General features: G+C 39.4%; 1 protein-coding gene across 3 annotated transcripts in view; it reads right to left on the bottom strand.

Annotated features, from left to right (window-relative positions):
* LOC136857024 (uridine phosphorylase 1) overlaps positions 1-12,599 on the bottom strand; it is a 331,210-nt gene that overhangs the window by 68,491 nt on the left and 250,120 nt on the right. For all 3 annotated transcript variants that reach the window (XM_067135371.2, XM_068225042.1, XM_068225043.1), the window contains 2 exons: positions 9,007-9,168; positions 5,825-6,010 (listed from right to left, as the gene is read on the bottom strand). In XM_067135371.2, the coding sequence (XP_066991472.2) occupies positions 5,825-6,010; positions 9,007-9,168 (348 nt within the window). The remainder of the gene's footprint in view (positions 1-5,824; positions 6,011-9,006; positions 9,169-12,599) is intronic.

Genomic DNA, 12,599 nt, shown 5'->3' with positions numbered 1-12,599 from the left:
AGGCCTGGGTTCATACTAGTTAATTTTGTTTTTTCTTGATCTGTTAAAAGGAGTGAAATATTCTTTAAAGTTTGCTTAAGTAGGTGTTGGATTCTTTGAGTTGGGTCCTTTTTAACTGTAGAAAACAAACTGTCTGTAAAGAATTCTTTTGTTTTACATATGTATTCATTTCTTTCCATTATAATGGTTGTGTTGCCCTTCTCTGCTTTTGTGACAATAAGATTATTATCAGTAATCTTCTTTTTAAGTGCATGTATTTGTTTCTGTTCAATGATTGATTCTTTATTGCTTTTTAAGTTAGCGGGGGTTGTTATTGTTATTTGGGTTAAGAATGTTATTCAATTTTCATATTATTTCAAACCTTGTTTCCTCCTGCTTTTCTATTGGCAATTTACTGATGGCTAGATTGGTTTCTAATACCATGGTAATAGTGTTATTAAGTGTATTAAGATTAGGCCAGTTATGTTTAGGACCTTTGGCTAGAATCAAATTTTCCTCGTCATTCAAAGGTACTCTGGATAAATTTACAAGCGGTGGATGAAATTGATTCATTGTGCTAGTGATATTTCTAGTTTCATTAACATGGTTGTTGCTAGGTTTAGAGTTCTTTAGTGTGCATAGTTTTTACTCTACGGTTTCTTGCTTCTTAGTTAATAATGTGAATAGTCTATTATCAACTTGAGTTAGAAATAAATTTCAACCTATGATTCAAAAAAGATTTTTTCTTGTATAGAAATTTATCTCCTCCCTTAGCCAAATGTTATTTATTCTAATTTGGATCTTAGTGATTTGAGGAGAAAGTCAATATCTTTTCAAGTTACCTTTGAGAAAATTTGTCAAATTGTACATGATACATTGCTTAAGAAACTCGATATCTTTGCCCAATTTGGCTATTTTAACTTTTAAACCTAAGTATAATAGGCTTTATGTTTTGCCTGGTTGGCCACATAATTGAAAGATATAAATTTCATGATGATTGATGTCACTGACACTGCACTGTGTCTTAAATCGATTGAACTTTTAACAGAATGTATTTATGTAACCAGTCTTAACTTGAATTCTATGGGTTATACATACAGTTTTATTTTAAGGCCATTGTGTCTTTACATTGTTTATTTTATTCGGTGTATTTGTGTGATTTGCTTTATGGCTGATGATTACCTACAGTTAGGTCAAAACTAGTCCCTGAATGGAAATGTAATGTAAATATTGCATAGTTTGTATTGAAAAGGTGGACCTTAAAAATAAAATACTTAACTATTATTGTGATCACAGTTCAATACGGATCAATCTTCATGAAATTTATATCTTTTGATTAGTCAACCGCTAGTCCACTCACCAAAGATACCTGGGCTATGTTCTTAGCCTCCTCTCCTTGCTTCTCATAGCCCCATGCCTTGTGTGCCCACCTTACGACTCACAGTCCCACGTCCTCAGTCCAGAAATTGAACCTCCCACTAGTTCTGGAGAGCAGTCGAGTATTCAGTCAAAATTACCGCTGCATCGCAAATAAAGAACTAATTAAAGGAAAAAGCCCTTGGTAAAATCTTTTACTAACCCGGCCCCGTGGTGTAGGGGTCAACGCATCCACCTGTCACCCGGTGGCCTCGGGTTTGATTCGTGGCCGGGTCAGGGGTTTTTAATTGCAATGATTAATATCCCTGGCCTGGGGACTGGGTGCTTGTGACGTCCTTCATCTTCCGTTCCTCACACACAACATTCCACACTACCGCCATTCCAATTACCCGCAGGTTCATATTATATGGTGCCCGAAGGGGCAAAAGATCCACGTGGGTTGACACCCCGAACAAATAGCATTTCTATGTTTTTTTAAAAAAGTTATCTATTTCTAGGGATTCATTGAACAGGCAGATCTGTAATCAGGGCAATATATGGTATTACACACTATAAATTTCATATTTGATCCATATTGATGGTTGAAATTCTTATAAATTGTCAAATTGTGTTTAATTATCCTCCTAGGTATACATCTAGTTAAGATGAACTTTCAATTAGACACGTTTCAACCCAACATAGGGTCATCCTCAATAAAATACATTGTAATAATCTAAAAGCATTAGACACACAATTGTATACAGTGCTTATTTAAAAGCTCTCCTTTAAAAATCATGATGAAATTAAAATACAAGGTGATGGACATTAAAAAAGGTTTTTGTGCTGGAGGTTTTTCTGCTGTAACTTCCTCATTCCCCTTGATGCAGTTCAAATACATCTGTACACTGTTGACTCTCAATTATTGTGTTAAGTCAGAGGCTAACATTATGTGAGTTGCTAGTGAAGTTGAACCATCTAAATCATAATCTGTAATGTGGATAATGAAAACCAAATTAAGAATTAAAAAAGAATGTGACTTAACAGGAACATTTAAGGCAAGTTTTGATAACGAAACTAACTTATGTTACGTGGCCAGCTTGAACTTCCCGTGTTTGCTGACTGTCGAGTCCAGCTCTCTCAATTTATGTGCTTCCACAGTTGAAATGGAGTGGGGAAATGGGCGGGATTTGTGGGAGTGTAGGGGTATGCGGGAGTGTGGGGGTGGTAACTGAAATTGAGTGTAGTAGTTGTGAATTCTTCTGATCTTGTTTTTATATTATGTATTAACTAGGAAGATAATTAAACACAATTTGACAATTTGTAACAATACACGGTATTCAAAGTCATTTCAACCAGTGACAACTGTGAACATGAACAGTTAGGCCTAAATAGCATACCATACAAGATGATAGAAAATAATTGTACCTAAACGTTCCAAGATATGCATCAATGGCATTCACCCAAACTTACAAGTTATGGCGCAATGACCCAAGACCTATACCAGAACAGAAAGACACCTGTCTATTATCAGACTGTAGGCTCACTTTCACTCCTAAGACCACGAACCTGCTACGCAGGCGTAGCAGGGGGAGAGGTGATACTCCCACGTGGCTCGTCCCAGGTGGCGGATAGGGGGGTCCTAACCGGCTTGCCGGCGGACTTGAGGGAAATAAAATACCTCTCGCGGACCAAACACACCACCCCCTGCTGGTGGGGGACGCACATGTAGAATACACCCGCGGTATCCCCTGCCTGTCGTAAGAGGCGACTACAAGGGGCGACCAAGGGATGATTGAATTAGAACCATGAAACTACTCTTGATTCGTACCATCATGCGGGGAACACCATGGGTTGCATGTACTTGTGAGTAGTATCACTAAATTGGTACGAAATAGGTTTGTGATTAGTTGCAGTAAAAAGCCTGGCCTGGTGGATTCCAGTACCCGTGCGTTCGCGGGTCTGGACGTAGCCTGTGAGTTGTACCGCTATATGACCAGCACCGTGGGTCAGCGTTGCCTGTGATTGGTGCCCACTATGTGTGGAACACCACGGGAATACCGGCGCCCATGACTAGTACACCTAGGTGAGGAACCTTACCGGTTTGCGTTGGCTATGAGTGGCGGCATTGTGTGCAAAACACCATAGGTCTGCGTTCCCTGTACAAATTGCAATACTTGTGAGTAGTACCATCTTGTGTGGACCACCGTGAGTCTTCGCTACTTTTGATCAGTACCCCAAAATGGCAAATACCATGGTTCTACTTTACTCGCGACATGTACCATTCTGTGGGGCCTTAGACGTGAATTTAGCACCCCTTCAGACATCAAGCATCATTGTGCTTTATAAATGGTCCCTTGGTCAGTAATACTCTAATTAACTACCTTCTTTTTGAGTCTGATCCACTGTGTTTGTTTGTTTGTTTGTGTGTTTGTTTGTTTGTGTTTGTTTGTTTGTTTGTTTGTTTGTTTGTTTGTTTGTTTGTTTGTTTGTTTGTTTTGTAGGGTTCATGTCCTTCCATTCATTCTTCATGACATTTTTTATTTTATTTTGGTCAGTGGATGAATTTGAATTTTTTGTTATTTCATTTCGTACCATTAGGGGCCGATGACCTCGATGTTAGGCCCCTTTAAACAACAAGCATCACCATCATCATCATCATCATCACTCCTAAGATACAGAAGGCAGTTACTGTAACTAGTTGGACTTTGAGATTTGTGATCAAAAATGTGAAGCTGTTTGGAAATATAAAAACATGTCATTTGAACACCCTCGTAAGTCCAAAGTTAGAATAAGCAAACACGGTGTGGAGCTTTACATGAAAAATACATGTACAACAGTTTGAAAGGGTGTAAAAGAAATTCATCGCATTATCCATATATCATTTTGTACTATGAGCTTCTGTTAAATTTAAAAATGGTGTGAAGGCAGAAAGATGTAGCCAAGTTCATTTACACAACAATACTGTATGTAGGTCAAGTCATAAGTCATGGCAACTACATTTTTCCTCGCAAACAGGAGACAACACGGAAAATCTAAGATATGCATTTGGAAACGTACGGTATGTACTTGCGTATGATGCCACTGGATGGTGTATGCAAACAACAGTGTGGTTCTAAACATGCCCCCAAGTTGAGTGTGTGCGTGAGAGCATCAAAGAATGGAAATCAACAAGCAGGAGCAACAATCGTATATTCAAATAGCAGTTCTCCATGGCAGAAATGCACGCCAATGCCATTTAGAGCTGTGAGAAGCATTAGGTGTGCATGCCATGCCCTATAGAACAGTGGCGAGGAGGGTGGAGACGTTCAAACAAGGTAGAGTATCAACTGCCGATTTGCCTCGCCCAGGCCGTCCAGTGTCCATGGACAAAGATGTACGGATAATGGTGATCGATCAGTGATTATTTTGAAGGTCTGTAACCAGTGGAGACCTGTCCTTTGTACGTAGTCTTGTGTATTAGCTGTCTATACCATAATAAAACAATGTTTACCAATGGCCTGTTGTCTGTCACTTTCCTACGAGAATCTCCTCAAGTCAGAATTTGTCTTCAGGCACTATGCATAAGTACCTGCCTTATATTTCCAAATGCATATCTTAGATTTTCCGTGTTCATGCCTCCAAGTTGAGTGTGTGCGTGAGAGCATCACAAAATGGAAGTCAACAAGCAGGAGCAACAATCGTATATTAAAATAGCAGTTCTCTGCGGCAGAAATGCACACCAATGCCATTCAGAGCTGCAGGAAGTATTAGGTGTGCAGCCGTTCCCTATAGAACAGTGGCGAGGTGGGTGGAGACATTCAAACGGGGTAGAGTATCAAATGCCGATTTGCCTCGCCCAGGCCGTCCAGTGTCCATGGACAAAGATGTATGGATAATGGTGATCGATCAGTGATTATTTCGAAGGTCTGTAACCAGTGGAGACCTGTCCTTTGTACGTAGTCTTGTGTATTAGCTGTCTATACCATAATAAAACAATGTTTACCAATGGCCTGTGTGCTGTCACTTTCCTACAAGAATCTCCTGAAGTCAGAATTTGTCTTCAGGCACTATGCATAAGTACCTGCCTTATATTTCCAAATGCATATCATAGATTTTCCATGTTGTCTCCTGTTCGCGAGAAAAAAATAGTTGCCATGACTTATGACTCGACCCTCGTATATTCACAGACTGATAAACCTGAGTTCCTTTCCCCCTTGAATTTCCATGTGCCATGTTCAACATGTCCAAATTTAAGATCTAATTTAACATTTTCATATAAGAGGGTTAGAACATCAGCTCATTAAAATTCACCACATAATTTATTGTAAGCCCAGAATAGCATGTTAGATTATATTTCATTACTTTAGGTTAGGCAATAATAAGTTATGATTATTTGTAATATTAAAATGTATCAAAAGGAAAGCTACTGTCACTGGGATACAAATCCTGTATCATGCAATTTGTCACAGCTTTACTTATTAGAAAGTGATAAGTACAGGTTGTAACTTACCAACTCCAATGTGGGCCTCAACAGTCCATCAACAGCATCTTCAGATATAACCACAGTACCATGCTCAAGCCCAATGCCTCCGCATGTGCCAATTCGGAAGAAAATAGGATCCTTTACTCGAGCGTGGTACATAAGCTTGATCACTTCGTGAAGGAGAATGCCGACAGATGGGATGCCCATTCCGTGCTGCAAGACAGTTACAATACAAATCAGTTAATATCAGAGGAAATCTTTTAAACCAAAACTCAATACAAACATTTCTCAACTTATCTTGGTTATTTCTGGGGCAACTAGAACCATCTTGGTTCATTTCAATTTTGGCTCAGTATTTAAGGCCTGATGTCATTGTCATATGAATTTTCAGGTAAAAATTCCAAGCCAAGACCCATCTGGATTTAGGGCCGGTTGAAGGAATTTTGGGGCCCCCAGCACAGCATTACTTTGGGTCCCTCATTTGCTTACTTCAGGTCAATCCAACCAAACGTATTCACAGTACTAGATGTTCAGATTATTACATCATTATTACTTAGTTTCAAAACTACTCTTTTTCCTTCTAAGTATATATGTCAGTTATGCTTTACCTTTTCATCATTTGATTGCAGGTGAAAGCAGTGGTATACACTAAACCAATGTCTAGTTTCTTTGTGTACTGAAAATATCTTGTTCTTAGCAAAGATATCTATAGGGCTTTCCTTAATTAAATTTATTCTAAACTTTTTTCTATAACTTCTGGCCAATTTCATGGACCGCTTGAATTGAAGGTTTTGTACTTCTCATGGTCTTTCTTCCTTTCCATGGAGTTGAAAGTTAGCTGAAGTATCATTTCATTACACGGCACTGAAGATGAAGTTAAGTTTGCTACTTTTTTGGTTTCAGACACATTCACATTCATGTTCCATAACAGTAAACAGTTTACCAAAATAACTCGTGTTGAATTTCCTGCACTACCTTCTAACTGTACATTGTTCTTGTTCAAAACGATAGCAGATGGCTTTTTGCTACACTCCATCACTGGGAGTCTTATTAGTCTACTCCTGTTCACTGTATTCTCTGTACTTTTATCCCACTGTTCATCCACAGACACCACACTCACATTACCATCTAGCATTCTCTTTACAAATCTGTTTAACGCACCTTCCTGCCTTGATGTTTCTTTTTCAGCTCCTTATGCTTTCTCTTTTGAGAATGTGATAAGTATTTTCTATTCTTAAGCCTCCATGACTCAGGTGGCAGTGCGCCGGCCTGTCACCACTGGATACCACGGTTTAAATCCTGGTCACTCCATGTGAGATTTGTGCTGGACAAAGCGGAGGCAAGACAGGATTTTCTCCGGGTACTCCAGTTTTCCCTCTCATCCTTCATTCCAGCAACACTCTCTATTAACATTTCATTTCATCTGCCAGTCAGTTATCATTGCCCCAGAGGAGTGTGACAGGCTTTGGCAGCCGGCACATTTCCTATCCTCGCCGCTAGATCAGGGCTACATTCATTCCATTGCTGACCCGGTCAAATGACTGGAAACAGGCTGAGGATTTCCATTTTCATAAGAATTTTATATCAATTTTATGTTATGTTATGATAAACCATGGGACAAGGCATGGACATCCCCCACTAACACATAATCAAGAAACATGCTAATGAGACAGGAACAGAACTACATGGAATGGAAATTCGTGATCGATAGATAAAGACAACCGAACAAGAACTCCAGTGATGTGAGACCGTTTCAAGATTTTAGTGATCAAAAAATATTGATAATACAACTGAAAGATTAATGGATTTTGTAGGAAGACAGTTTCAGAAGGAAATTCAATCTGCGTTTTACTAATTCACATTTACAGGAGGGCGACTATGGGGTCTCTAAAGCTCAGGTCCCACTGCAGCTGCGGGTGCTGCAGGGCCCTTAAACCAGCCCTGCCTGGATTCAAACCTTGGCTGACCAAATGGAAAGCCAGTACCTAAGCCACCGTGGTGATGATGATAGTAAATCTACAAGATCACTTCGATTTTAACACTCTTATGGAACAACCAAATCCCTGTAATTCAATCTTGCAATGTTGAGCTTAGAAAGTAAGCACCTAACCAACCATGCTACACGGCCAGTCTAAGTCAAATCTTATTACAAGTGCAAATTGAAGGCAATATGTAACTTGCTTAGTATTGAGGTAGTCTGTCAGAAAACACACTTAGGGGGGAAGGTGTGTGTTATAACAATATTAATACCAGATCTAATTATTTTGCACCAATTGAGGCGTTTTTTTCAATGCTCGTCATTGTAACTCGTGTAACTCATTGCTGAGCATCATGAACCCATTTGACTTCACACAATATTCTCAACTAAGCATCACTATCTTTGATGGTGTTCAGCTTCTCTTATGACTGCTGAAGAGTCAGGCTGGCAGTGTACTTGACTTGATCAATTCACTTGCTTGATGTCCTCCTTGTTGTCTTCTGCCAACAACCTTGTCTTCCATTATATACTTGTCCAGATTTTCACCATACCTTCTTATTGTATGCCCAAAGAACGGGACGATTCTCCTTATGAGATGACAAGGGAGATGTTCGGAGGTACTCAGTTCTTGTATTACAAGTAATCATGCTCATATTGGTCCGTATTAACTACATAACTTGAGAAAAAATATATCTATGGAGGAGGATCATCAAGATATATGTCATTACTACGTTCAAGATTTCTTTTTATATCTGTTTATTTATGTTCTATTAATCTATGTTTTAGTATTTGTGGGCTGATGATGGCTCCCAGAGCCAAGACATGTTCACACATGTTGGATAAATAATCTTTTTAGATTATACTGTGCATTGATTAGGTGGTTAATCTATATATTTTTTCTCAGTTGTTTGAATAATAGACACATTTCCAAGAAAAAAAGTATACCTAATTAAAAAGTAGACTTAGGCTAACATATGTCAAGTAATTTGATTTTCTTCTTAAGACATGTATAACATTTACATCATTCAGTGACTGCATTTAGTGACAGTCACTTACTGCTGGAACTCGAGTATCCATAGTACCAATATACCAAATTTATAGTTCTCCCCTGCCCCCTCTATAACTGGTAGTGGAGGCAATCATATTAAAAGTTCAAATTGGTCTCAAAATCTTGAGTAGCTAGTTTTTTTATTGACAATTCCTAAAACAAAGCAGAACATTGTCTACTCACACTAATGGAAAGGACTGGTCCCACTTTGAACATGGAGTATCGATAAGAAAACTGGCTGATGTCGAGAAGTGTGGTCCCTGCAGGAAGTTTGTGGCCAATCTCCTCCATGATATAGAAAGCAAACTGCTCCATTCGTTTAGGGGTGCCACCCATACATACAAACTGAAACAGAGGAACACAAAATTAAGTCACTGTTATCACTGTTGATTCATTTTAGCACCTTGGGACATTTTTGGCCATCAACTCTGTGTATGAAAACAGTCCGATAAATAACAAGTGTTACTGTGTGGTCCTTAGCAGTCACTGGGCCTAAAACTAGGCCAGGTAAAACTCTAGGAGGGTAGGTGTCAAGGTGACAACATGCAGTGCTTGACTGTCACTCACCAGAAGCTACTCATCTCAAACAACGGTGAAATTTAAAACAGAAAATAAAAAAAAACACACACACCACACTTTTATCTATTTTATTAGCCAGGCTGAGTGGTTCAGATGGTTGAGGCAATGTTACAACAGCATGAGTGGGTCTGTCTTTCTTCTTCTTCTTCTTCTTCTTCTTCTTCTTCTTCTTCTTTCAGCCTCTTTGGGGATGTTGAATCAATCATTTCTCTGTGTGTTGATCTTTTATTAGTGCCCAGTACTTCTCCATTCTTTCTTATCTTTGTTTCCTCTCATTTGCCTTGGAACCATATGTTTCTTTCTTTAGTTATTTACTTTAGCTGTTCAATCAAATGGTGAATTTTCTGTAATTTTTCATTCTACCAGGTCTTTTGCAGTTTATTTAAACTAGTTTGGTTTTGTTTTTCAGTTTAATTATGGTAGGGCTATATTATTAATTAAGAGTGAATAATGGATGAAGTTGAAAACTAATGTAGATTTTACCTGTCATCAAACACCTACTGAAAAATTATGTCCATCGTTCTCTATACAAATGTTGAATCAGCATTTTTTTAAAAATTCTTATCTCTTCCTCTGAAATTTCATGTATCTGATTTCATTCTCCAGGGCTTCAAAAATATGTGGACTTTTCCCGTACATTTTAAGTTCCCCACAAGAAAAACACACACTTGGCGAAGGAGATAAACCAAGTCTACAACTAATTATTCGCTGTACAAACACCTGTTGTAATGCTTGCATTGACTGACGACATACATGGACAGTGGCATTATCCAGCTGGATGTAGGCATACTACTTTTCTTCCTCAGTTGATATTTCAAAAAATGTGTAGGAATGTGACACTAATAAACATGCCCTCAATAAGAACTCCACTCACAATAATTTTGTACTCTTATCACTAACCATGCTCACCGCACTACCTGACTGCGCCCTCTATCCCCGCCACTTCAGAGCAAAGCAAGCATTTCTCCAATCCACCTCTGCACCAGCACTGGCTTAGGTGCCCATAACATTTTGCTCACCCTCCCTCTATCGATGTGAATTTAAAATCACATTTGAACAGCTGCTAATGGTAAAATAAAAATATATAAGCCTATTTACTGTATAATGAAAGTGTACATCTATTTTAAACTATATAGGGCCCACAGGATAACACTGAAAGAAAAACAATGTATTCTGATGCAAAATCAAAATAATAAAATAAAATAATAAAAGGAAAGTAGCATTAAAAATAGAAGATCAAATGAGGCTACTACTCATGAGACAATTTTGGTTGTGTTTCAGTACTTTCCTAGTGTTTGGCTTTCTGACTAGGTCTGATGGTTCTCATATCAATGGCTCCTCAGTCAGTCTGTCCAGAAAGGTTTTCCTGCCACTTGACCTAGACTTTCATCTACATACAATTCTCTGTCTGAATCAGTCCTTTTTTTGGAGCCAGTTTTGATATGCCTTTTACTCAAAGTTGTTGTTTCCTCATTTTCTCTGCTTACCTGAATATTCTTAACTCCTAACACATTCAGATTCCTCTTTGCTGATTCAGCCAGTTCTACTTCCTTCCTTTTTCCTTCCTTCCTTTGTTTTTTCCTTCCTTCTTTCTTTCTTTCTTTCTTTCTTTCTTTCTTTCATAAGCCCCGTTAATACTAATAGCTCCCCCATCAAATTCCATTTTGTTTGCCATGTAGTTTCCAAGGAGTTCCTCGTCTGTCAAATGGAAGTGGGACTCCATTACTCTCACAGGTCTGAGGCTTGCTTAAAACGTTCTGAGCATGCTCTGTAAAAATGTTGTGAAGCAGGATGCTACCCTACTTACACACAGTCCCAGTAGGAATTTCTCCTTCCACGGGTTAGGGACCATTGGTAGATTGTATAGTCCCAGCCGCCTAAGCACAAGAAGGGCCATGACTCAGAATATGTTCAAGATGGCCACTCCTATTCCATAGTAATTGGAATCCCGACTCTCAAGACCACTTACTAGGCCACTCACCCAATGCTTATAGTTCATGACCTAGGATGTGACTACAGAAACCCACACCTGCAGTAAATATCATGACAGTATTACAGACATGTACATTTTGTATTAATAGATACTATATGGAATGCGAGTGATACATCAGTTTGTAAGTTGGGTATACAGGCAATACTTTTTACAGGGTGGCTACAGTCATGGATGTAAGTTTGAAATACTACCCAATATGTTGGTACAGTCAAAAGATCCAACTTGTATGCAAGTTGGCAACATTACCTTCATTTCACTTTCAAAGCTTTGCAACAATTTCCACCGCCGATAGTACCGGAGACCATGCGAGGAGTTCTGTAATCACATTATTCGATTCAGTCAACCGGAGGGCTACGTTCTTTTCACAGCACTAGCCCATACGAGGAAGAGACTGCTCTGTCAACTCTAAGTCTCAACGACAGCAAAGGCAGGAGAAGTTAACCTCATTATAATGCTAACAAAAACCATCATAAATATAATTAGAATAATAATTAAATACACATCATTCTATAAGTCTTGTTTGTGAGTAGCATACATTTATATCTTTTATAATTTTGTGAATCTTTCCTGATGATGGTCTATAGTTGGAATTATTTCCTACGTTTTATTCACACTCATGAGCAAATTAATTATGGATAGGTGCCGTAGTGGGGAAATTGCGCTGAGCTCGGCCTGGCGAATGCAATACAAGGGCGTGGCATGTCACAGCGAGGACGTCAGACCTCGTACGGGGCGTTGTTTGAGTAACAGTTGACTGCAGGATGGGTAAGACACGAGACAGCACATCTGATAGAGGCCAGATCGTCGGCGCCAGACGTATGGCCCACTTCATTTCTGAAGTCGTGCAGGCAGTGGGCTTTCCAATGGCTACCGTATCAACAGTGTACCGTGAGTACGTGGATTCGAGGAAAACCACCGCCACCAGGGTCAACTGCCGTGGTGTACAGTGCGTTGATGGCAGGGGTCACCGTCGGCTAGCTCGGATCGTAAGATTGGGTAAACGGGCCACAGTGCAGCAGATCATTCCAGTGTTGGACAACAACGTTGTGTGAGCAGCCACACTATCCAGAACCTCCTCACGAAGCAAGCTTCCCGCTAGGGTACCTCTGCTCAACACCCGCCATAAGGCACAACGACTGACATAGGTACAGGATCACCACCACTGGAGTCTTGAAGGTCTCCTGGACAGATGAGTCGAGGTACC

Source organism: Anabrus simplex, chromosome 1, assembly GCF_040414725.1.
Source record: "Anabrus simplex isolate iqAnaSimp1 chromosome 1, ASM4041472v1, whole genome shotgun sequence".
Lineage (NCBI taxonomy): Eukaryota > Metazoa > Arthropoda > Insecta > Orthoptera > Tettigoniidae > Anabrus > Anabrus simplex.
Note: the sequence above shows the minus strand (reverse complement) of the source record. Positions and strands in the feature narration are given on the sequence as shown.